The 26,336-nt window shown below is 44.6% G+C and overlaps 2 protein-coding genes across 3 annotated transcripts in view; both read right to left on the reverse strand.

The window, feature by feature from the left end:
• LOC142257625 (uncharacterized) overlaps positions 1–26,336 on the reverse strand; it is a 481,515-nt gene that overhangs the window by 406,662 nt on the left and 48,517 nt on the right. For both annotated transcript variants that reach the window (XM_075329773.1, XM_075329766.1), the window contains exons 7-8: positions 26,170–26,293; positions 26,023–26,090 (exon numbers count right to left, since the gene is read on the reverse strand). In XM_075329773.1, coding sequence (XP_075185888.1) covers positions 26,023–26,090; positions 26,170–26,293 — 192 coding nt within the window. The remainder of the gene's footprint in view (positions 1–26,022; positions 26,091–26,169; positions 26,294–26,336) is intronic.
• LOC142303604 (uncharacterized) lies at positions 354–24,679 on the reverse strand. The gene is made up of 3 exons (XM_075345121.1): positions 24,538–24,679; positions 11,545–11,592; positions 354–2,948 (listed from the first exon to the last, which is right to left on the reverse strand). Exons 1-3 carry the CDS (start codon positions 24,677–24,679, stop codon positions 1,423–1,425), a joined length of 1,716 nt encoding a protein of 571 aa, XP_075201236.1. The 3' UTR covers positions 354–1,422.

Here is a 26,336-nt window from a genome sequence, read left to right on the forward strand (position 1 = left end):
AGAGAGAGGGAGGAAGGGAGAGAGGGAGGGAGGTGGAGAGAGAGACTGATCACCCGAGGCTGGTTTCTGGGCATGCTCAGTAGAGCAAGCAGGATCCTGTCTATCAGCATGCCAGCGTTCACATGCGTTTGTGTGCTGTTTAGTCAGGATCCAGCAATTTGCAGTATTTGGACGCAGCTCAAAAACGCTACAAGTAGCGTTTTTGAAATAAGTTAAAAAACTGCAAGTCGCTGGATCCTTACTATAACGCACGCAAACGCAGGTGAACGCATGTTGACGCGAGTCCATTGCAAATGCATTGAAATGAAAACGCATTTGCATTGGATCCGTTTTTGCGTTAAAAAAACGTTAATGACGGATGTTAAAAAAACGTAGTGTGAAAGCAGCCTAAGATAGTAAACAGAGATCCGCTTACCAAGGTTGATACAGAGAGCAAACCAGACCGCGTAATCCTGCACTGCAAAAAAGTGTTGCCTGTATTGATAGAGAAGAGCGCCAACCTGACGGCCATTTGAGCATGAGCCTTCGTCAGGGAGTGACATCATGTGCATGAACGTTAGTATAAAAAGGTCCAGTGTCCAATCAGTGCATGACCAGCCAGAGATTGAAGCATGAGTGTCCCTGGAAGCAGGCCCGCCCAACCACTGCACCACATGGGGCTTGGGGTCACGTGGAAATCACAAGATCACAGAGGCCCAGTGCATAGGAATGCAGCGCACGGATGGAGGAGACCACAAGAGAACTGTGCATGTGTACCAGGCAGATCACGGCCGATGGGACAAATGCATTTTCATAATTTGGAAGCATGCCATCTACTGATCTAAGGCTGTCAAGGGAGAAATTTAGTTGAAGATAGCTAATGGTATCTTCGTTTAGGATATTCAGAGGCTGGTGCCGTATTAGCTATATATCAGACCTGATGTTAATGAATCATACAATGATAACACAAGACATGTTCTCTTTGAGCCAGCGTCACCAACTAAACTCATGGATTGGATAGATTCAATTATACAGAATGCATTATTGACCTTGGGACTAGAACAGGAAGTTTAGAGAGTATTTCACTCCCCAATCTTTCCCAGTGTGCTGTAAAATACATTTCTATTCGTTATACAATCTTTCTGTGTAAAACTACTGATAAGACTTTTGCTCATCATTATGAAGACTTTCATTGTCTGTACATCTGTTCACTCATCCTTGGTAACCCCTTCATGACTATACAGCTTAGAATCATATTATAGGTCTGTGCAATTGCTATATAGACACACAAATAATTATGCAACTACATCTATATTTTGATTATTTACATACACAGATATTCTTATTACGTTTGAACAAACAATTTATAGCTTAGGCCACCTCCACAAAGCAAGAGTTGATTTACTGCTATAACATTTCCCACATTTTAAACAAACATGTCTTTTACCTTGTGTGAATTTTCATGTGTCTAACAAAAGTGAACCTGTGAGCAAAGCATTTCCCACATTCTGAACATGAAAATGGCTTCTCCCCGGTGTGAGATTTTAGATGCACATTAAGCTCTGATTTCCGAATAAAACATTTACCACAATCTGAACATAAAAATGGCTTCTTCCCGGTGTGAGTTTTTATATGGTCATAAAGCTGTGATTTCCAACGATAACATTTCCCACATTCTGAACAAGAAAATAGCTTCTTCCCTGTGTGAGATTGTATATGCTGATCAAGCTGTGATTTCCGAAAAAAACATTTCCCACATTCTGAACATGAAAATGGCTTCTCCCCTGTGTGAGATTTTAGATGCACATTAAGCTGTGCTTTCTGAATAAAACATTTCCCACATTCTGAACACAAAAATGGCTTCTCCCCTGTGTGAGATTTTAGATGCACATTAAGCTGTGATTTCCGAATAAAACATTTACCACAATCTGAACATAAAAATGGCTTCTCCCCGGTGTGAGTGTTTATATGGTCATCAAGCTGTGATTTCCAACGATAAGATTTCCCACATTCTGAACAAGAAAATAGCTTCTCCCCTGTGTGAGATTTTCTATGCTGATCAAGATGTTTTTTCCAAATAAAACATTTCCCACATTCTGAACATGAACATGGCTTCTCCCCTGTGTGAGTATTAATATGCCGATCCAGCTGTGATTTCCGAATAAAACATTTCCCACAATCTGAACAAGAAAATGGCTTCTCCCCTGTATGAGTTTTTATATGACGATTCAGCTTCGATTTCTGAATAAAACATTTCCCACATTCTGAACAAGAAAATGGCTTCTCCCCTGTGTGAGTGTTTATATGCCTATCAAGATGTGATTTCCGAATAAAACATTTCCCACATTCTGAACATGAAAATAGCTTCTCCCCTGTGTGAGATTTTAGATGCACATTAAGATGTGATTTCCGAATAAAACATTTCCCACATTCTGAACATAAAAATGGCTTTTCTCCAGTGTGAGATTTCATATGGCAATCAAGAGATGATTTCAGAATAAAAGATTTCCCACATTCTGAACATGAAAATAGCTTCTCCCCAGTATGAGTTGTCATATGCCGATTCAGCTGTGATTTGCAGCTAAAACATTTTCCACATTCTGAACAAGAAAATGACTTCTCTTCAATGTGACTTTTTAGAAGGACTTCAAGCTGTGATTTCAAACTAAAACATTTTCCCCATTCTGGGCATGAAAAAGGTTTTCCTTTGTGAATTATTTTGTGTGAAATTAAAGCTGACTTTTGGGTAAAACACTTTCTACATTGATTACATGAATACGGCTTCTCCCCTGTCTGAGCTCTTTGTTGTTTAACACCCCTTCTGTGGCTTTTATTTTGCTGAACATTCTGCGGTGAATCAAGACATTGTTTAGAAGTAGCAGATGACGGATCCTGCCTGTGAAGGACTGAGGGTAGATCTGGGACAATTACTTGCTCTTCATATGTATTCTGTATAATTCCACAACCTTCTGTGAAAATAATAAAAAACAGATTTTGTGAAATTTGCCCCTTCAATGACCAACAACACAAGCTTTCACTACACAAACTCCAGACACACTGCGCACAAGATGGCATCTGTGGATCTTTTTTTTTTTTGGGGGGGGGGGGTGTTCTCCAGCTGCTCCTTTTCCCACCATATCTACAGATTCAACATGCGATCCTTAACCATAATGGTTGGAGGGCACTCACTCATACATTTTGAAAGGCCCTCTTTCATACATTCGGGAAAGCCCACAGGTGGCTCTCTACCAGAAATTTTAGAGGGTCCTTCCTCTAGTTCCTTTCATCCTGGTCTGATTTACCCTCCCCTTCAGTCCCAGGCTGGAAATACTGCCTCGGTGAAGCAGCAACAGGCTCTGTTTAAATGACTGTCTTTAGGTGATAGATCGCACACTGCAGCAGAGTTGAGAGGTCTAATAGACGCAACAGATCTGTGTTTCTTGCCCTCCGAACCAACAACCAGCCATGCTCGTGTGTGATAACGTGCCTGTAACCTGGCGGTGGCTCTGAAGCTTAGGAAGCTTGCACATGTACCATGCACCATGCCTGGACCACGTGCTCAACTTCGTGGTTCAGCAGTTTATGAAAAACGAGCCCAATTTGCCAGAGCTACTTGTGAAGGTACGCTGTGTGTGCGCCCATTTCCACCAATCCACTCCAGCTACCACTTGTCTGGCAGGGCTTCAGCAGCGGTTGCAAGTGGCAGCTTAGCGACAGCTGTGTGACGTGACCATGCTGGAACTCCACATTGCACATGTACTTGCCAAGACTTTCTGACCAACAGAAGGCATTAGTTGAATACCAGATACAGCTTAATTTTTATTTATATAACGCCAAATATATTCCATCGCACTTTATAATACCAGCTCCAACATGAGGTATTCCGGTCAGCCCCCATGCATAAAAACTGACTCATGAACATGGATATCTGAAATCTGTGACTTTTTACAAAAAATTGAGGAAACAACGAAGATGGTGATGATGAAGCCAAAATCAGCATAACCATCCCGCTTTGGTGCCTCCTCAAATGCTTCATGTTCCCAATTAAAGAAGAAGCTTTGCATGTGGGACCAAACACTAAACGGGCATATTTACAGACTGCTTGCCCTGGAAATGTGGCCTTTTAGGCTACTGGACACTGAGGCTTGCCGCAACCATATGGCAGCGGCTGGCCTTCATGACTTACTCCCTGCCCAACAACAGCACGTATAAGAGATGAGTGAACCTTTCAGGGGTCGTTTCGCTGAGCCTAACCAAACATACAGTGCGTTAGTCGAACAAAACTCTGAACCTTTATCAAGCCTTTCTGAACCCCACTGAATTCAAAGGGAGGCCAAACATAAAGCAGAGAAAACACCTTTGGGTAGGGGGGGCGAAATCGTTCCAAAACAGCAGAAATACGTTTTACAGTGCAGTACCACTGTTTTGGCATAGCCATTAGCTTCCTACACTATTGACAGAAGAAATATAGAAGTGGATGAGAGACAGATGTAAGGCTAGTGCTCCCATCACTATACAGACAAGAGACAACTTTGAGACCTATCGTGGAGACTTGGCATTTAAAAGCATGTTTGCGTGGCAGGTGCAGGCCTCTTGCTCCCAGAAGACTGGCACTACCCAAAAGAAAACATGGAGACCCATATTGTAATCTTGTCATTCAAAATGCTTTCAGGCAAACAGCAGCATCAATTTCCCTCTCGCCATAGGGCCTTAAAAAGAGCTGGGAGGTACGGTCCTTGCAATACACAGTCTGTGGCCCGTGATTTCAATTTTAAAATGTGAACGGACAGTGGCCATGCCTTCTACAACAGCAGATCCAGGACATTTATAGTGCCATAGAAATATTTTTACAACCAGGTTAATCCATGCAGGACATATATGATGTCGACCAGGCGTAATGTAGCCACTAGGTGGTTTGCACCGTAATTGCACATGACCTTCCCTGGCTCCAGGTTCAGTGAAGACAGCAGTTTATCATACTCGGCCTGGATAGTGTTGCACAACTCTGCAGCTGTGTCGCTGCATTCTCTGATGCATACTAATTGAAGCACTGCCTGACTGCATTGGCTTACGCACAGGATGTTAGCTGGCATTTACATTTTAAAAGTCAACAAAAATAATGTTTAAAAACATTTCAAAACAGACAGCAGTAAAGTGACATCAATTGCTCCCCCCCATTTCACCATAGTGTCTTTGCACAGCAGGAAGGTATGGTCCATGCAAGACACAAGATGTGGCTTGGCATTTAAATGTTAAAAATCAAGAGATGCATGACAGACAGGTGTAGGCCTCTTGCTCCTAGAAGACTGTCCCTACAGACAAAAATCTCTTTGCGTGTGAGGTGGAAAGAAAGGGTATCTTTTTCATGAAGACTGTAACAACATCCTCAAACTTGGAGTGACTCATTTCCACCCTAGTTTGGCAGCATTGCTGCCCTTGCATACACATATGAATGAAGACTATATTTGGGAATTGCCAAAGTAACCTTCTCGGCTTCCTCCTCCTCCTTATCTGTTGAGCTACTCAGTTGCATGCCTCTGGGTTCACACCAAGTGGGATCTACAACATCATCAGGCTCTAGCTTGTCCCACTCCTTCTCTTCCTGACTTGACATCACAGGACAGTAAGCGTGCGCCTCAGGTATCTGAGTTTCATCATCATCACCTCTACCCCCAGGAGTTAACATCAGTTGATGAGGGTTGGGATTCTGCTGGGACCCTAAATTGTCCAGGCCAGGATCCAACTCACAAAGATTTTGGGAATTAGTGCATATACTTTCCTCCTCTTCAGTCTGGGAATCTTTGGAGCGGACCTGTGATGCCCATGGGATAAAATGTGTGAACAGCTCTTGAGACTCTTGCATGTGTGGTTTTCCCCAGTCACTTTGCCGGTTGGTGATTTGTGACGTGAGCGCGAACAATTGTAATTGGAGTGGCACCTTGGAAGAATGAACTGTGTGTGATATTGAGGTGCCACTTAATGCAGCGCTTGCCATCCATTCCAGCACCTGTTCCCTATCAGCCTCATTTCAAAGTTGAAGCAATGTGTGGCTGTCAAAGAAATCTAGTGGAGTAGGCTGCCTAGTAACAGTTGTTCTCATTGCTCTTGGGATAGGATGAGCCGGCGTTTGCTCACTAGACCTTTGACTAATGGAACTTCCCACACGTACACCTACAACACCCCACCTATTTTCCCTTCCACGACAACCTCGTTGTACTTTACCACTCCTGGTTGATGTACCTTTCCCCTTTCAAGCAGATATTTCACAACCCAACACTCACACCTGTCAGACACCTGGCACAAAAGATTATTTATTTCCTGCCTGAGTTGGCAATAATGTGAAGGCACTAAAAAGTACCACAACCTACAAATGCAGTTCATTGCGTAATTTGGAGCATACACAGAAAAGTGCCAAGAAGACCCTTTTAGATTGTTCAATAGCAAATTGTCAGCAGCCAGCACTAACAATACCTGTAAATGTATTTCACTGCGGAATTTTGTGTAGACAAGTGAAGTTGCCAAGAACCACTTTTTAGATACTTCCCTAGCAACTTTTTAGACTAGGCACTAATAAGTAACAATACCTATAACTGTGTTAGCAGAATTTTGAGCAGGCACTTAAAATTACCAAGAAACTCTTTTTACATACAGAACAGACCAAAAGTTTGGACATACCTTCTCATTTAAAGAGTTTTCTTTATATTCATGACTGAAAATTGTAGATTCACATTGAAGGCATCAAAACTATGAATTAACACGTGTGGAATGAAATGCTTAGCAAAAAAGTGTGAAACAGCTGAAAATATGTTTTATATTCTAGGTTCTTCTGAGTAGCCACCTTTTGCTTTGATTCCTGCTTTGCACACTCTTGGCATTCTCTTGATTAGCTTCAAGAGGTAGTAATCGGAAATGGTTTTCACTTCACAGGTGTGCACTGTCAGGTTTAATAAGTGGGATGTCTTGCCTTACAAATGTGGCTGGGACCATCAGTTGTGTTGTGCAGAAGTCTGGTGGATACACAGCTGATAGTCCTAATAAATAGACTTAGAATTTGTATTATGGCAAGAAAAAAGCAGCTAGGTAAAGAAAAATGAGTGGCCATCATTACTTTAAGAAATGAAGGTCAGTCAGTCGAAAAATTGGGAAAACTTTGAAAGTGTTCCCAAGTCCAGTGGCAAAAACCATAAAACACTAAAAAGAAACTGGCTCACATGAGGACCGCCCCAGGAAAAGAAGACAAAGAGTCACCTCTGCTGCGGAGGATAAGTTTATCAGAGTCACCAGCCTCAGAAATCGCAAGTAAACAGCAGCTCAGATTAGAGACCAGGTCAATGCCACACAGAGTTCTAGCAGCAGACACATCTCTAGAACAACTGTTAACACCTTCACCACCCAGCCTATTTTGACTTTACTGACCTTGCCATTTTGCGCAATTCTGACCAGTATCCCTTTATGAGGTTATAACTCTGAATTGCTTCAACTGATCCCGGCAATTCTGAGAATGCTTTTTCGTAACATACTGTACTTCATGAAAGTGGTAAATTTTTAGACCGATTTTTTTTGCATTTATTTTTGAAAATTTCGGAAATTTGGCGAACATTTTGCAATTTTCAAAATTTGAAATTTTATGCCCATGAATCTGAGAGATATGTCACACAACATAGTTACTAAATACCATTTCCCATATGCCTACTTTACACCAGCGCAATTTTCGAAATACATTTTTTTTTCATTAGGAAGTTACAAGGGGTCAAAGTTCATCAGCAATTTCTAATTTTTGCAACAAAATTTACAAAAATTGTTTTTAGGGATCACATCATATTTGGAGTGACTTTGAGAGGCCTAGGTGACAGAAAATACCCAAAAGTGACCCCATTCTAAAAACTGCACCCCTCACACTGCTCAAAACCATATCCAAGAAGTTTATTAACCCTTTAGGTGCTTCACAGGATGCAAAGCAATGTGGAAGAAAAAAATTTAAATTTTTCTTTTTTACACAAAAACGTTACTTTAGCCATAAAATTTAGCATTTTCACAAGGGTATCAGGAAAAATGCAACATTTTTTGTGCAATTTCTCCTGAGTACACAGATACCTCATATGTGAGGGAAATCAATTGTTTGGGTGCTCGGCCGGGCTCGGAAGGGAAGGAGCGCCATTTGACTTTAACTCAAAATTGCCTGGAATCGTTAGTGGAAGCCATGTTGCGTTTGGAGACCCCTTGATGTGCCTAACCAATGGAGCTCCCCCACAAGTGACCCCATTTTGGAAACTAGACCCCTCATGTAATTTATGTAAATGTTTAGTGAGCACTTTGAACCCCTGGGGGCTTCACAGAAGTTTAGAACGTTGAGCCGTGAAAATAAAACAAAAAGTTACCAAAAAATTGTTACTTCTTCCAAGTAGTTTTTTTTTCACAAGGGTATCAGAAAAAATTGCACTATGAAATTTATCGTGCAATTTCTCCTGAGTATACAGATACCTCATATATGGGGGAAATCAATTGTTTGGGCGCACGGCCGGGGCTCGGAAGGGAAGGAGCATTGTCCCTAAAATGGAGAAACTTATGAATGGCCTCAAACAGTTTGTGGGTCATGACTATGCCAAATATTGGAGTTTCATATAAAATATCAGTACTCCAGTATTAGCGAATTTCTGGTTTCTTCACAATGTCCATGTGAAGGACCAGTCCCCAATATTTCATCATTTCTACCGAGTCAACAGGACTCCAAATAGAATATAATGAATTAGGGTTTTCGGCCAAAAATTGCTGGGCATACAGGTTAGTTTGCTCCACCATAAGACTGACAATTGACTCAGAGAAAAAGACTTTGAAAAAGTCTATTTCCCTGAGGTTGGCAGTCTCGAACTGGATTCCTGATTGGGGAACATAATCAGGAATCCGTGGAGAAAAATGTTCAGGGATGGGTGTTATGATTCAGGGACCGAAGAGGATAAAAAAAAAATGCGGAATCCCAAAAAGTAACTAGAGTGGCTGGAACCTTCATGGACTGCACACCTAATCCTGACACACAACTAGAAGTAGCCGTGGGACGAGTCTACAATGACCTAGTTGTCTCGACACAGCCGGAGAACTAAATATCCTTAGAGATAGAAATATATAAGAAAAACTAAGCTGCCTCGGAGCAAGCCCCAAAGATATAGATAGCCCCCCACATGTAAAAACTACAGTTATATAAGAAAAAACAATACATAGCCAGAAAACAGATTAGCAAAGGTGAGGCCAAACTATCTTTATAGGAAAGGATAGGAAGGAGTACTGTATGTAGCCGTAAAAGCCCTAAAAAAAATACCAGCACGTCTGATATGAAAAACCCTGAGACCAAACAGCCTCTCCCCCACTAATCAGCACTCTGATGTTACTGGGATCCAAAACACTAATATAGATGAGGGACTGAATTAATACCAAGCATGACAAAACACAATACATACACAATACAGTGCGATAAAACATCGCATTCCACTCGGACCAATATTAACCTGTGTCAGCGCACATGAGCGATTTTTTTCTCAGAACTAATCGGACCGAGAAAACAATCGCAGCATGCTGCGATTGTAATTCGAGACTCTTTCTCTCGCACCCATTCAAGTCTATGGGCAAGAGAAAAATCGCATTGCACTCGCGGTACACCGGTGTACCACGCGTGCAGAGCGAGAATCGCAATAGCCGACTACGGAGGAGAGAGGGAGATAAATCCCTCCCTCCTCTCCTCAGCACCGGCTCGCCCCCCGCATCTGAGGTCCAATCGCACAGTCGGACCTCAGTCACAGGGATACTAGCATGACACTCGACTCTGCTGTGCTGCCAGCGTGATCCGAGTGTCATGCGAGGATCGCACTAGTGCCCCGTGTGGCCCCGGTCTTAATGTTTTGTTTAAATATTATTGTTTGTTTGTAATTGAGCAAAATATTAAAAAAAAAATTAAAAAGTTTGATATTTTCCACTGTTAAACACTAGGGGGAGCAGCTGCTGAAATCCTATAGAAAGCCTACTGTAGAAATATCTCACTTTACAACTGCAGTAAAGTGGGCAGAATCTGCTCTCCTGTGTGTGAAGTCACATCTCCCCCTCCCAATCTGTGGATTTCCAAAAGAATAAGAAAGAATGAAATTTAGGATCACAGTGCGGAGCCATTTTGCAGGTGACCGCAAATATCTAAAGTGTCACCAAGGACAGCAGACAGTATCACACAGGATAGGATTAGATACACAGCTCAGCAGACAGTGTCACACAGGATAGGATTAGATACACAGCTCAGCAGACAGTATCGCACAGGATAGGATTAGATACACAGCTCAACAGACAGTATCACACAGGAGAGGATTAGATACAAAGCTCAGCAGACAGTGTCACACAAGAGAGCATTAGATACATGACTCAGCAGACAGCATCACACAGGAGAAGATTAGATACGCGGCTCAGCAGACAGCATCACACAGGGTGTCATTGGAGACAGTAGCAGCAGCGGCAGCAGGGGGAGGGGTGCCAATACTCTCGCAATGCTCTGCATGCACCCCCGGAGGGTAGCAGCAGCGGCGGCGGCGGGGGGAGGGGTGCCGGTACTCACACAATGCTCTGCATGCACGCGCGGAATGTAGCAGCGGGGGGAGGGGTGCCGGTACTCACACAAGCCGAACGGGTGACAGGGGGAAAGTGAAGCACACAGCATACGCTGTGAGCTGCACAAAGATGGTGCCGTTCTCCTCCCTCTGCTCTGATCTGGACAGTCCAGGGGGCGCGTCTACAGGTCACAGCAGGGAGCTGTCACTGAATTAAGTATAGAGTCGGTGTCCGACTATCAGAGTCAATGCCCTGGAAGCTGCCATAAAGGAGGTAACTGTTGTTACAAACACCAAATCCATGATGGCAGCCCCCAGTGCTTCAGTAAAATTAGAATTAAATAAAAACTAAATAAACAGTGAGTTTAATTTTGTATTAAAAATTTTTGATTTCATAACCACTATTATTAATACAAAAATAAAAATCACGACACCTTCCCTTTAAGCTCCCCGTCTGTGTGTGTCTATGAGCGCAGTGCTATCAGCCATCATTAGATGTTGACTTACCATTCCTGGGTTCCCTAGTTGGAAAGGTAAGCTTAGGCTTCAGGTACACTGACAGGGCTGAAAGAGTTAACCAGAGAAGCCGGTCCACAGTGAAGGGGATATAGTGTGGAGCATTTCATGGGTTTGGAGACGTAAGAATAGTGCGTAGAGTAAGCCAAGGCAGAACTAAGTGACAGGAGGAAGCAAAGGTGACCAGCACCGGATTGGAGCTTAAGCGCCATTGAGGCACCAGAGAGAAGTGTGCAAACAGTGCAGACAGTGGCAACTGACACTGGGGAAAAGACTCTAGAAGTAATCTCAAAGAAGTAACATACCCGTGCACGTACCTCTAATCATAGATACACACATTGCTACAAGTGTTAAATACTTTGAGGACAGGGATGCACCAACCACCTTCACCCACAATGTAGCTGGTGTGAACTTGTCTACAGCCGAAAACAAAAGAGCCGGTTTGTACTAAGGCTGCTTTCACACTTACGTTTTTTTCCTTCAGTTGCAATCCGTTGCCTTGAGGAATTACGGTATACTGCAAAATATTAAGCAGGAATCCATTTTTTCTTCATAGACTTGTATTAACAACAGATTGTGACTTATGGCATTGTGTTGAATCCGCCACAGGACGGATCAGTCGTTTATTGACTGACTGTCGGGCGTAAGCAACACAGAATGTAAAGTTTTTTTCTCGGCGGCAAAATAACGGATGCCGACGGATGTGTCATCGTCCGTCGTGTGTTATAACGGAAGCCTATGATCGGCGAAATCCGTCAAATGACGGAATCAGTCAACGGATCTGTGTTTTTTATTCTGGGCATGCCCAGATCGAGTGTAAATGAACTTCTGGTCATGAAAATTCTCCCTCTCTCTCTCTGGGATGTGTTCATATAGGATTACAATCACAAATCTTTCCCGGCTATAAGAACAAAATTACAATGGATCCGTTATTTCACAGGAATCCGTCACATCAGTTTGACCACTATCTGTAACGCATCAGTCCATTCAGTCACACAATGTATTGTGACTGATGGGAAAAAAATGGAAGTGTGAAAGCAGCCTAAGGCCTAAAACACACTTCCGCAAAAAAAACCGTCCGTGTGACACGGTCCGTTTTTCGGGTCCGTGTTCCGTTTTTTTGGGGCGTTTCTCCGGTACGTATGGCATCCGTGTGATGGCGTATGCGAGCCGTGTGTACGTGTAAAATGTCCGTGTTTGTGTGTAAAATGCCCGTGTATGTGTACGTGGAATGTCCGTGTGGAATGTCCGTTTGTGTGTTGCACAATGTCGTTGATACATGTCGGCTGACAGCAGACAGAGTTGCGAGATGAGAATGAACTCGGGTGAACTTCACCCGACTTCATTGTCATGCCGCGGGTCTGTCTGTGTGCCGCGTACTGATTAGCGGTCACCTGTGAAGGATTCACCAGTGACCGCTAATCCCCTGAGTGACTGAAGTTAGCAGCCCTCTCTCATACTTACCGCTCCCCGATCACCAGCGCTGCGAGGAACAGCTGTGCAGAGAATGCGCGGCAACAATTACTTTGAAAATGCTGGCCGCTCATTAATCAATCTCGTATTCCCTGCTTTCCCCACCCACTGGCGCCTATGATTGGTTGCAGTCAGACACGCCCCCCACGCTGAGTGACAGCTGCCTCACTGCAAACAATCACAGCAGCCGGTGGGCGTTTCTATACTGTGCAGTAAAATAAATAAATAAATAAATAATTAAAAAAAACACGTGTGGTCCCCCCCCCCATTTTAATACCAGCCAGATAAAGCCATACGGCTGAAGGCTGGTATTCTCAGGATGGGGAGCCCCACGTTATGGGGAGCCCCCCAGCCTAACAATATCAGTCAGCAGCCGCCCAGATTTGCCGCATACATTATATGCGACAGTTCTGGGACTGTACCCGGCTCTTCCCGATTTGCCCTGGTGCCCATAGCTGCCAATAAGTCCTAGATTAATCATGTCAGGCGTCGCCACGAGATACCTTCCATGATTAATCTGTAAATTACAGTAAATAAACACACACACCCGAAAAAATCCTTTATTAGAAATAAAAAACACAAACAAATTGCCTTGTTCACCACTTTAATAAGCCCGAAAAAGCCCTCCATGTCCGGCGTAATCCACGGACCTCCAGCGTCGCTTCCAGCTTCCGCTCCTGTCAGCTCCACGCAGCTAATGAAAGCAATAGCGCGATCAGCTGAGCTGTCACTGAGGTTACTCGCGGCCAACGCTGAATACAGCTAATCGCGCTATTGCCTTCATTAGCTGCGTGGAGCTGACAGGAGCGGAAGCTGGAAGCGACGCTGGAGGTCCGTGGATTACGCCGGACATGGAGGGCTTTTTCGGGCTTATAAAATTGTTGAACAAGGTAATTTGTTAGTGTTTTTTTTTCTAATAAAGGATTTTTTCGGGTGTGTGTGTTTATTTACTGTAATTTACAGATTATTCATGGAAGGAATCTCGGTGAGACGCCTGACATGATTAATCTAGGACTTATTGGCAGCTATGAGCTGCCAATAACTCCTTATTACCCCGATTTGCCAACGCACCAGGGCAAATCGGGAAGAGCCGGGTACAGTCCCAGAACTGTCGCATATAATGTATGCGGCAATTCTGGGCGGCTGCTGACTGATATTGTTAGGCTGGGGGGGCTCCCCATAACGTGGAGCTCCCCATCCTGAGAATACCAGCCTTCAGCCGTATGACTTTATCTGGCTGGTATTAAAATGGAGGGGGACCACACGCCATTTTTTTAAATTATTTATTTATTTATTTTACTGCACAGTATAGACACGCCCACAGGCTGCTGTGATTGGGTGCAGTGAGACAGTTGTCACTCAGCGTGGGGGGCGTGTCTGACTGCAACCAATCACAGGCGTCTGTGGGTGGGGAAAGCAGGGAATACGAGATTGATTAATGAGCGGCCGGCATTTTCAAAGTAATTGTTGCCGCGCATTCTCTGCACAGCTGTTCCTCGCCGCGCTGGAGATCTGGGAGCGGTATGAGCCGGGGGAGGAAAAAAACCAAGCGCCAATGTAAGTATGACTGAGAACAGCAGAAAAAAAGGTAAGTATACTGAATTTAATTAAAAAAAATAAATAAAAATAAGATCGCTAGTGTAAAAACGCAGACGCACGAAACGTGCTGAACACGGACATACCCCGTGTGCGGTACGTGCAGGCACGGACCCATAGACTAAAGCGGGTCCGTGCCTGCGTGCTGCCGGCCAAAAACAGACATGTTGTCCGTGTAGAAAAGCGCACACATGTACTTACCTCACGGACACACGTTCCGTACGATTTTACGTGTGTGTGCCATCTACCATTGATTAACATGGGTCTCCGTGTGTACGTGTCTCCGGTACGTGCAAATACGTTCCGCACACGTACAAATTAAACGGATGTGTGTTGCGGGTCTCAGATGGTAATACTTTGTTTGAAACCTGTCACAAGCAAAAGGAAACGGTGTTCAAAACGTGTTACAAGTAAAATATCTGCAGTTTTTAAACGTTGTGGACTCGTCTTTATTCTTTAAAGGGAACCAAACATCAGGATTTTCGTCTATAAGGTAAAGCCAGTGCAGTACTGGCGCTATCAGGCACAGGCTGTACACACCATTAGTGGGCAGCGTTGATGTTTAGGCTTTGAAATCCAAGGTTGTAAAGTTTAAAAATTCATCACCTTTTTGACTGACAGTTGCACGTCTGCTGATAGTATCCGGCCGGTTATGCACATGATTCCCGCCCAATACCCCCCCCCCCCCCCCGCACCTGCTCCTCCCAGACAAGATCGTATAGCAGACGTCTGCAGCAGCTAATCGGTAAGATCAGCTGTTCTCCAGTCCTGTTGTGACCGCACACGCTCCCGCAGTCACAACGAGATCTGAAGAAGCGAGGGCGCATGTGAAACCCTCTCAGGCACAATCTTAGGTAATGCTGGCTTCAGAAACACAGCGCCAGAGATAAGCGCTATGCGCAGGCGCCAACTCGGATGTCATGTAACTAAATATAAAAATTTGCATAAAGCCAGAGAGAGGGAGGAACATTCGGTGGGTCAGGGGTGGGAATATTATCAGCACAGGTGCAACTATCAGTCAAAAAGATGATGAATTTTAAAACTTCACAAACTTGGATTTCAAAGCCTAAACATCCGAGCTGCCCACGAATAGTATGTATAGTCTGTGCCTGATAGCGCTAGTACTGAATGGCTTTACCTTATAGACGAAAATCCTGATGTTTGGTTTCCTTTAATAACCCGGAACAACACAGTGTGACCTTGACGAGGAGAAGCTGGAGGGGGGACGTACTGTTAAAACCTGGTGAAATCTCAACTCTCCCCTCTGTGTCTGTAGGGTACCAGGGTAAAAACACAGCCTCTCGCCCATGATTGACGCCCCTGGCACCCTTACACGTGTCAGATACTTAGATTTTGGAAACACAGAAAAGTTGCAAACGTCAAAGATCCATCGCATTGAGACGGATTTCTTATAAATACCTTCCAAAATATTCAGTGTTATCTGTCAGGCCTGAAACCTGGGTCAGGAAAGCGGAGCATCAACAAAATGGTGATCACCTTTACAAATAAGTAATGGAAAGCAATCTCCTCTTTCATGGCTAGTCATGAACGAATGTAACCTGTGTCATTGGTAATGTCATTGGTTACCATTCGTAAGGAGTGACACTCCTAGAGAGGTAGAGCCAATGCACTATGTAAAACAAAAATTACCCCAGGGGATGGGGTATACATAGATGAGAAAGAACCCATATACCCTAGTTTGGATTGGAAGGGACGTATGTTAATACAACTTACAATACTTTACATTTTTGGTCACTTAAGCGTCATCCAGTAGTGTGATAAAGTGTGGGTAAATCAATCCCTTGTTCAACTCTATAAGTCAGCCTGTCTGCATTTTCCTGTGACAGGCGGCTGTGTCTATCTGCTATGATGACCCCGACGCCACTAAAAATCGGCTCAGACAAGACCCTAGCGGCAGTGCGGCATAGCACCTCCAAGGTATACAAAGAGAGTTTGTGGCACGTATACAGCTTGGACACCCAATACTTATATGGCACTGAGGAATCACAGAGGACACTGGTACAGTCACCTATCTACACCTTCACCATCTTCGACAACTTCCCCCTGCTTATCAGAGTCTCCTGCACAGCCGTCCCTTGGTGCTGGGACGGTTAGAGGAAAAGTTACAAGGTCCTGTACATTGTACACTGCAGGGCATGACCAGCGCTGACTTCAGGAGGTTAGCTAGGTGCATTAAATGCGGTGATGGAAACCGCTGCACTCCTGATGTCAGCGCTGGTCACTGAGTTAAATGACTGCCGCATTCTCAGATCACCTCTCGCGAGCGGCCCGTGAGATCACCGCTAGTCACAGTCTGGGCCGCCCGCAAGAGGTGATTTAAGGACACTCGATGCAAGCATGTTGCGTGTTTGGAAGCCAAGGTAACTGATCTAAATAAGCAGCTTGCAACACTCAGGGGCATTGCAAACCTGGAGAGGAGTTTAGAGCTCACTGAGCTTTCTCTGGCTGGGGCCAGTGATATGGAGGAGGGTGGAGGTGGAGAAGATCAGGACCCAGAGGTAGGTAGTTGGGTAACAGTTAGAAGAAGAGGTAGGGGAAAAAGTGTCAGGGAGCCTAGTCCTGACCTGGCACAACCTAGTAAATATGCCTGTTTGGCTGATATTAGGAATGAAGGGCCAGGACTAGGGTCACTACAGCAGGACGTTGCTCCTAGCAACCAGGAAAACAACTGCTGTAGGAAGGAAGGAAATAGGAGTGCAGCAAAGCCCAGACAGATGTTAGTGGTAGGGGACTCTATAATTAGGCGGACAGACAAGGTCATCTGTCGCCGAGACCGTGAATGCCGAACAGTGTGTTGTCTGCCGGGTGCTCGAGTTCGGCATATTGCGGATCGGATAGACAGATTGCTGGGTGGGGCTGGGGAAAACCCAGCGGTCATGGTGCACATTGGTACTAATGACAAAGTTAGAGGCAGGTGGAAGGTCCTTAAAGACGATTACAGGGAACTAGGCGAGAAGCTGAAGTCCAGGACCTCCAAGGTGGTGTTTTCAGAAATACTACCGGTGCCACGAGCGTCACTAGAAAGACAGCGGGAGCTTAGGGAGATAAATACTAGGCTTAGAAATTGGTGCAGGAAGGAAGGGTTCGGGTTCATGGAGAACTGGGCTGACTTCTCAGTCGGCTACAGGCTCTACGGTAGGGACGGGCTGCACCTCAATGGGGAAGGTGCAGCTGTGCTGGGGGAGAAAATGGTGAGACGGATGGAGGAGCTTTTAAACTAGGATCTGGGGGGAGGGAGGGTAGTGGAGCAAATAAGGGGATAGATAGAACAGATAGAGACAGGGAGACGGTAGGGGTCAATGAAGGATTAGGGGGGGATGGGACATGCAAGGAACGTAGGGAGGCTAGGAGTAAAAAAGGTGTTAATAGGATTAAATGTCTACTGGCAAATGCAAGAAGTCTTGCAAACAAAATGAATGAATTGGAGACTCTTATGTCAACCATGGATTATGATGTGGTGGGCATTACGGAAACCTGGCTGGATGAAAGCCATGACTGGGTGACAAACATACAGGGTTATAGTACATTTAGGAGGGACAGGAAAGACAAAAAAAGGTGGTGGGGTGTGTATATTTATCAAATCTAACCTAAAACCTGTGTTGTATGATGACATTGGGGGGAACTGCAACAATGTAGAGTCAGTATGGGTAAATGTACATGGGGAGGGGAATAATGGAAAAATGCTAATTGGAGTTTGCTATAAGCCTCCTAACATACCTGAACAAATAGAGGGTGAAATGCTGGAACAAATTGAAAAGGCAGCTAATAATAATAATCGGGTTCTTATTATGGGGGATTTCAACTATCCAGACATACAGTGGGACATAGAATCTTCTGGTTGTGCTAAAAGCTGTAAATTCTTATCTACCATTCAAGACAATTTCCTCTCTCAGATGGTAGATGAACCGACGAGGGGAGATAATTTGCTAGATTTGGTCCTGTCAAATAGACCGGATACAATTTCAGATCTACAGGTCCGGGAGCACTTGGGCACCAGCGATCATAATATGGTAAGCTTCAACGTAATATTCAATAAAACATTTCAAAGGGGAAATGCTAAAACGTGGAATTTTAGGAAAGCTGATTTCAATAAATTAAGGGAAGAGCTTAAATGTGTAGATTGGGACAAAGTCATGGTAACTGGGGATACTGAACATAAATGGGGAAAGTTTAAGGATATACTGCTAGAGTCCTGTAAAAAACCTATACCCTCTGGTAATAAAATGTCCCGGAATAAAAAGAAACCACTATGGATAAATAAGACTGTACAAAGTATAATAAAACAAAAACAAAGGGCGTTTAAAATCTTGAAGGCTGAGAATACAGAAATAGCATTTCAGGAGTATAAAGATATCAATAGGCAATGCAAAAAAGAAATCAAACAAGCAAAACTAGCTACTGAAACAAAAATCGCCAATGACATTAAAATAAATCCCAAAATCTTTTATAAATACATTAATGCCAAAAGGAAAACAAAGGATAGTATTGACCCCTTAAAATATAATAACAAGTTAGTTATAGAGGACAAACAAAAGACTGAGATATTAAATAGGTATTTCACTTCTGAGTTCACCAAGGAACTGACTGTACCAGGCATCATTCAACAAGTGAAAAATCAAAGTTTACCACCCGATATAATTAATTTAACACAAGAAGAAGTACGCCTGCGTCTGAGTAAATTAAACATTGACAAATACCCAGGGCCAGATGGCATTCATCCACGAATAACTTATCCTTTTAGACTCGCTTGTAACAGGGTTGGTGCCTCAGGATTGGAGGATTGCTGATGTGGTACCGATATTTAAGAAAGGTAAGAGGGTAGATCCAGGCAACTACCGTCCAGTAAGCCTGACATCAGTAGTATGCAAAGTTTTTGAGGGCATTTTAAGGGATGACATGCAAAAATATGTTGCAGAAAATAATATAATAACTGACAGACAGCATGGATTCATGAAAGATAAATCGTGTCTAACCAACCTGTTGGGGTTCTATGAGGGGGTAAGTGCAAACCTGGATATTGGTAATGCAGCTGATGTGATTTATTTGGACTTTGCAAAGGCATTTGATACTGTACCACATAATAGCCTTATACTAAAGCTCCAGAAGCAAGGACTAGGGGAAACTATATGCAACTGGGTAAGGAATTGGCTAAAAGATAGGAAACAAAGAGTAGTCATAAATGGAACATTCTCTAAATGGGCCATAGTAAGCAGTGGGGTGCCGCAGGGATCTGTGCTAGGACCAATTCTTTTTAATCTCTTTATTAATGACCTTGTGGATGGGATTGATAGTAAAGTGTCAGTCTTTGCTGATGACACCAAACTATGTAGGATATTAAAAACTGACCTTGATAGTATAATATTACAAAAAGATCTGGATAAGATGTCAGAATGGGCAGATACTTGGCAAATGAGATTTAATGTTGATAAATGTAAAGTAATGCACCTAGGACGGAGTAATCCTATAACTGCGTATACATTAAATGGAAGTAAACTCGGGACTACAGAACAGGAGAAAGACTTGGGTATTCTCATTACAAATAAGCTGAGCAGCAGCACTCAATGTCAAGCAGCAGCTGCAAAAGCAAACAAGATTCTAGGGTGCATAAAAAGAGAGATTAGATCCCGTGATCCCAACGTATTGTTACCCCTCTATAAATCACTTGTAAGGCCACATCTGGAATATGGGATTCAGTTTTGGGCTCTACATTTTAAAAAGGACATTCAGAAGTTAGAGTCAGTTCAAAGGCAGGCAACTAGATTATTACAAGGAATGGAGGGCCTCCCATATGATGACAGGTTGAAAAAGTTAGATATGTTTAGCTTAGAAAAAAGACGTCTCAGAGGAGATCTCATTTATATGTATAAATACATGTGTGGTCAATATAAAGGACTGGCACATGACTTATTTCTTCCAAAGACAATACTAAGGACCAGGGGGCACTCACTGCGAGTTGAAGAAAAGCGATTCCGACAGCTAAATAGGAAAGGGTTCTTTACAGTTAGAGCAGTCAGACTGTGGAATGCCCTACCACAAGAGGTAGTAATGGCAGACACTATAACAGCTTTCAAAAAAGGGCTGGATGATTTCCTCAGTACACATAACATTGTTGGTTATAAATGACTTTGTGACCAAATGTAGAACTCGTGGAGGAAGGTTGAACAAGATGGACCTAGGTCTTTTTTCAACCTTAGCAACTATGTAACTACAGTTAGGTCCAGAAATATTTGGACAGTGACACAAGTTTTGTTATTTTAGCTGTTTACAAAAACATGTTCAGAAATACAATTATATATATAATATGGGCTGAAAGTGCACACTCCCAGCTGCAATATGAGAGTTTTCACATCCAAATCAGAGAAAGGGTTTAGGAATCATAGCTCTGTAATGCATAGCCTCCTCTTTTTCAAGGGACCAAAAGTAATTGGACAAGGGACTCTAAGGGCTGCAATTAACTCTGAAGGCGTCTCCCTCGTTAACCTGTAATCAATGAAGTAGTTAAAAGGTCTGGGGTTGATTACAGGTGGGTGGTTTTGCATTTGGAAGCTATTGCTGTGACCAGACAACATGCGGTCTAAGGAACTCTCAATTAAGGTGAAGCAGAACATCCTGAGGCTGAAAAAAAAGAAAAAATCCATCAGAGAGATAGCAGACATGCTTGGAGTAGCAAAATCAACAGTCGGGTACATTCTGAGAAAAAAGGAATTGACTGGTGAGCTTGGGAACTCAAAAAGGCCTGGGCGTCCACGGATGACAACAGTGGTGGATGATCGCCGCATACTTTCTTTGGTGAAGAAGAACCCGTTCACAACATCAACTGAAGTCCAGAACACTCTCAGTGAAGTAGGTGTATCTGTCTCTAAGTCAACAGTAAAGAGAAGACTCCATGAAAGTAAATACAAAGGGTTCACATCTAGATGCAAACCATTCATCAATTCCAAAAATAGACAGGCCAGAGTTAAATTTGCTGAAAAACACCTCATGAAGCCAGCTCAGTTCTGGAAAAGTATTCTATGGACAGATGAGACAAAGATCAACCTGTACCAGAATGATGGGAAGAAAAAAGTTTGGAGAAGGGAACGGCACATGATCCAAGGCACACCACATCCTCTGTAAAACATGGTGGAGGCAACGTGATGGCATGGGCATGCATGGCTTTCAATGGCACTGGGTCACTTGTGTTTATTGATGACATAACAGCAGACAAGAGTAGCCGGATGAATTCTGAAGTGTACCGGGATATACTTTCAGCCCAGATTCAGCCAAATGCCGCAAAGTTGATCGGACGGCGCTTCATAGTACAGATGGACAATGACCCCAAGCATACAGCCAAAGCTACCCAGGAGTTCATGAGTGCAAAAAAGTGGAACATTCTGCAATGGCCAAGTCAATCACCAGATCTTAACCCAATTGAGCATGCATTTCACTTGCTCAAATCCAGACTTAAGACGGAAAGACCCACAAACAAGCAAGACCTGAAGGCTGCGGCTGTAAAGGCCTGGCAAAGCATTAAGAAGGAGGAAACCCAGCGTTTGGTGATGTCCATGGGTTCCAGACTTAAGGCAGTGATTGCCTCTAAAGGATTCGCAACAAAATATTGAAAATAAAAATATTTTGTTTGGGTTTGGTTTATTTATCCAATTACTTTTGACCTCCTAAAATGTGGAGTGTTTGTAAAGAAATGTGTACAATTCGTAAAATTTCTATCAGATATTTTTGTTCAAACCTTCAAATTAAACGTTACAATCTGCACTTAAATACTGTTGTAGAGGTTTCATTTCAAATCCAATGTGGTGGCATGCAGAGCCCAACTCGCGAAAATTGTGTCACTGTCCAAATATTTCTGGACCTAACTGTATATGTAACTATGTAACTATGACACGGCGGTCAGAGATACTGCAGGTAATGAACTTTACTGACCTCCTGATGGTAACACTCATCATCCCCACAGCTGCTCGCACTGCAGAAGAGGACATGTTCCATAATAACGGAATGGACAAACGGCATCCGATGTGTTTTAATGTAGGATCGGATGCACACAGAAGTACTTCTATGTGCCATCCAATGCTGCACAAAAGACATTGAAAAGATGGTCCTGTCTCAGTAGGTCCGCAAAAAAACAGGAACTGAGCAGGACAAACGGAACGGGCATGTGAATGAACCCTTAGGGCGGCTTTGCACGTTGCGACATCGCACGTGCGATGTCGGTGGGGTCAAATCTAAAGTGACGCACATCCGGCGTTACTTTCGTCATCGTACTGTGTAAATGCTAGATGATACGATGAACGAGCTCAAAAGCGTCGTTATCGTATCATCGTTGCATTCACCGACATTTCCATAATGCCGGTGCCGCGACAGGTACGATGTTGTTCCTCGTTCCTGCGGCAGCACACATCGCTGTGTATGAAGCCGCAGGAGCGAGGAACATCTCCTTACCTGCCGCCGGCGGCTATGCGGAAGGTCGGAGGTGGGCGGGATGTTTACATCCTGCTCATCTCCGCCCCTCCGCTGCTATTGGCCGCCTGCCGTGTGACGTCGCTATGACGCCGCACGACCCGCCCCCTTAGGTCGCCGGCCAGAGCGACGGTCGCAGGGCAGGTGAGTGCATGTGAAGCTGCCGTAGCGATAATTTTCGCTACGCCAGCTATCACACGATATCGTACCTGCGACGGGGGTGGGGACTATCGTGTGCGACATCGCAGCATCGGCTTGCGATGTCGCAACGTGCAAAGCCCGCCTTAGGGTCAACAGTGAAGTTCAGGTCACCACCAGGAGCAAGTTATCACCGGGTCTCTATTAGGCAAATACCAATTATCAATGGTGAAAAGGGAATTGACACTTATTTTCAAAAAAATAAACCACCCCTATTAGTCGACCTTCGTGCCTAAAACCTCGTGGCTACCTATTGATACCCCTTTTGATTTTGATTCTGGATTGGAGCGGTGTATCCACTTGGCATAGTACCTATTTGTGAAGCAGGGGAGATAGCCATTCTCGAAGTGCATCTCATGCAATAGTAGGATATGAATTTGATTCCGTCAAATGGATCTGGTGACGGGGCAGTCCAGCAATGCCATGTGGAGTAGACCACGACCCATCAAGGGAGGTGAGAAACTGTTTGCCCCCCTCCACCCCGGCGGAGAGTGCGCTGCCGATCACTTGAGTCCCATCGTAAAGTCTGGCCAGTCCTCAATGCCAACCAAGGGGATGTCCAGGGCCGCAGAGAAGGAAGGCATGTCAGAGGGGGATCAAAGGATTTGCATGCATCCTGTGTAGCGAACCTGAAGGCGGAACGGGAAGCCCAATTGTACAGGATGTTGTAGGAGCATAGCATGTCCCATAGTGGTTACAGGGCCCTCCGCCTTTGCAAAGTGAAACAGGACAGATCAGGCACAATTTGGATTTGTCCATCTTCAAATAAAGCTAAGGCCCCACTGCGGATCTTTAGCATAATAGGCTCCTTCAGAACATAGCGGTGCACTCTACATATCACATCTCTCGGGCGGTCATTTTCCACAGGTTTAGGGACCAGAGCCCTGAGAGCTCTATCTAATTCTAACATCTTGCTAGAGGGTTCGCCCAGGATCTCGTTAAAGACGGTTTGTAGTGTACAAGGAAGGTCTTTGGATTTAACAGATTCTGGCAAGACACATACCCTAATATTTTTTCTGCAGCTCCTATTTTCAGTATCATCCGTATGTAGCACCCCACGGGGCAGGTGTTTTTCACCTACTCGTCGCTGGGTCGGGGATGCAGATCCTCTGTACCGTCATGGTGTAAGATAGATGTGAATTAAAAATTCATTTTATTGAAAAATTGTTAAAACACCAATCATCAGAATGACATCCAAAAAAAAATTTTTCTTTAAAAAGAAAGCGTCTTACGCGTTTCTGACCATTGTGTGCCCGTGAAAGTCTGTAGGTAAAGTGTCTCTCAGTTGCTATCCGGAACCCGGGCCGAGCCTCCTACTCCAAGCCACGGGCCCATGAAGAGAGAGAAACACAAACTCCAGTTGTCAGCGCTAGGTGTTACCCAAGCTGTGCCCAGGAAGGTTCTGTTCTAGTGTATTTGTTGCGCCTATTTTTACCCCATGTGGTGCTGCCCCCAGTGGTTGTCCTAGTGACTGGGAAAGTCCCATGCTTCGTGATGGCTAACTATCCTGTCTGCCCTAGTTCACCCCCCTGTGGAAAGCACCTTTATTGTTTTGTGTGTATGTTTTGTGAAGACACCGGAAGTTAACCCCCTCCTGACCTGGGATAGATATTACCCCATAAAAGTGGTGTAATATCCTGTGGCGCCTGAAGCCCAGGGGCGCCACACATGGCCTCAACCTTGTACTGTAATTGGCAGGAATGTTGCTCCAATATGGCACTCTGGGCTTGTGAGGAGTCTTCAAGGCACTGGATTTTCACCGCGTGCAGCTGACTCCAGGCATCGACATTCTCCACATTCCCCCTCATGGCGGACAGTTCTGTGCGGTATGCCAGTTCTATCTCAGCAATAAAGGCCTCCATATGCTCCCTGGTGGGAATGGCAGTTAAGCGTGTGTGCAACTCATTAAGTTTAACCAGTACCCCTGTGGGCCCACGCAGTGCACTAATGGCCCAGCATTCCCGGGAACATCACTATCGGGGGTCCCGTGCCCCAAGCTCTGTCTCCCATCAGGAAGGATCCCCCTGTTATGTAGGCTCTGGCCCTCTGAGACCATGTGAGAGTCGCCATCCAGGGCCGCTGTGCGACCATCTGACCGCGTTGGAGAAGAGGGATCCGCCTTGTACCCAAAGGCCTTGGGGTCCCAGGCCCCTGTCCATGCTGCACCAACCACACACCTTCTGCACCGCCGGCTGGCCATTGGATCCCCATGCCTGGACATAACACACATCTGAGCAGAGTCTGGCTGCTCGGTGTCAGTTGTGCAGGGGGCTCCTCCTACATAACCGCAGCTGCTGGTGCACAGGTATGAATCAAGGCCATTTTAAAAGTCCTTTGGAGGCTTCTGTGAGTCCAAGCCTGGGGAAAAAGTGCTGAGAGTACCCGGTGTTGCACCCTTGCATTCTGCCCATTCTCATAGTCTGCTTTCTGGCTCTGTAGATCTGCTGATATTTGGTCCGGTGGCAGAAGCTCAGACACCACGTGTCCTCACTCCTCCATAGCCAGGTCATGCCCCACTAAATTCTTTTTTAAAACACTCTTGACCCTAATTTTATGGCTCCATATTCTGTATCTGTCACACACTGACATGAGTGTAATAGGAGATAATGGATTCCTAGTCCCTAAACTGGAGAAACCCCTTTATCAGCCCTGACAGCGGATAATAGGAAAGAGCTGGAACTCGTCCTCGCTCACATCGGCAGAATTCATGTCCAGCTGTATTTCTCCTCTATAAAATAACTGCACATCCCGTGTTATCACCTGCACCGGGATGACAGATTCATTCACATTTCATGTGTATTGTAAATGAAGGGTAAATATACCGCTCGAGATACTGACACAGCAAAGAGCGGAAAATAGGAATGTGTGACTTGTGTGCGTGATTGGGTGGTCTGTACTCACCGGGGCCGTGATCTGTAGGAATCTCCTCTTTACTCCGCTGATCGCCCCTCACATTTCTCTCTGGAGAATTAATATTGCTCAGATCTTTATCCGGATCCAAAAGCTGCAAAACAAAATATTGTAAAAGTCCCCGGGAATAATGGAGATAAGATCCGGACATGTGAGGTCTGTGGTCAGCTGTGATCCTGCCGTCTCCACCGCTCTCATTACACAAGTATAAAACATCTAATACTGGAGGAGAAACCAAGACTGAACACAAGGAGGTCACAGCCGTCTACACCTCATAGGGAAGATCTCCATCTACCTGAGGATCCTGTGGAGGAGGAGGAGGAGCGGGACATCTCTCTGGGGTCGTCCTCGTACTGGCCAGATCTGCAGGAGACACACAGGACGGACATCATTATTACATACAGATAATTATAGGCCGGGTGTATTCAGTCCTGTCTATTACCTGGGGATGTGCGGGGCTGCTTCTCCTCAATCATCACCTCCTTGTACCGGTCCTTGTGTCCTTCTAGATACTCCCACTCCTCCATGGAGAAATAGACGGTAACGTCCTGACACCTTATAGGAACCTGACAACACAATGATACCGTCATCACCCAGAATCCTCCAGTG

The sequence above is a fragment of the Anomaloglossus baeobatrachus genome, chromosome 1, assembly GCF_048569485.1.
Source record: "Anomaloglossus baeobatrachus isolate aAnoBae1 chromosome 1, aAnoBae1.hap1, whole genome shotgun sequence".
In the NCBI taxonomy this organism is placed as follows: Eukaryota; Metazoa; Chordata; class Amphibia; order Anura; family Aromobatidae; genus Anomaloglossus; species Anomaloglossus baeobatrachus.

What these genes read in the sequence shown, in the direction of transcription:
- LOC142303604 (XM_075345121.1), bottom strand. Translation starts at nt 24,679, where the DNA reads ATGGAGGCCTTTATTGCTGAGATAGAACTGGCATACCGCACAGAACTG. An exon ending in AGACTCCTCACAAGCCCAGA is followed by an intron (nt 11,593 to 24,537) that starts GTGCCATATTGG and finishes AATATTTTGCAG; the next exon opens with TATACCGTAATTCCTCAAGG. An exon ending in TGCAACTGAAGGAAAAAAAC is followed by an intron (nt 2,949 to 11,544) that starts GTAAGTGTGAAA and finishes TTATTTTCACAG; the next exon opens with AAGGTTGTGGAATTATACAG.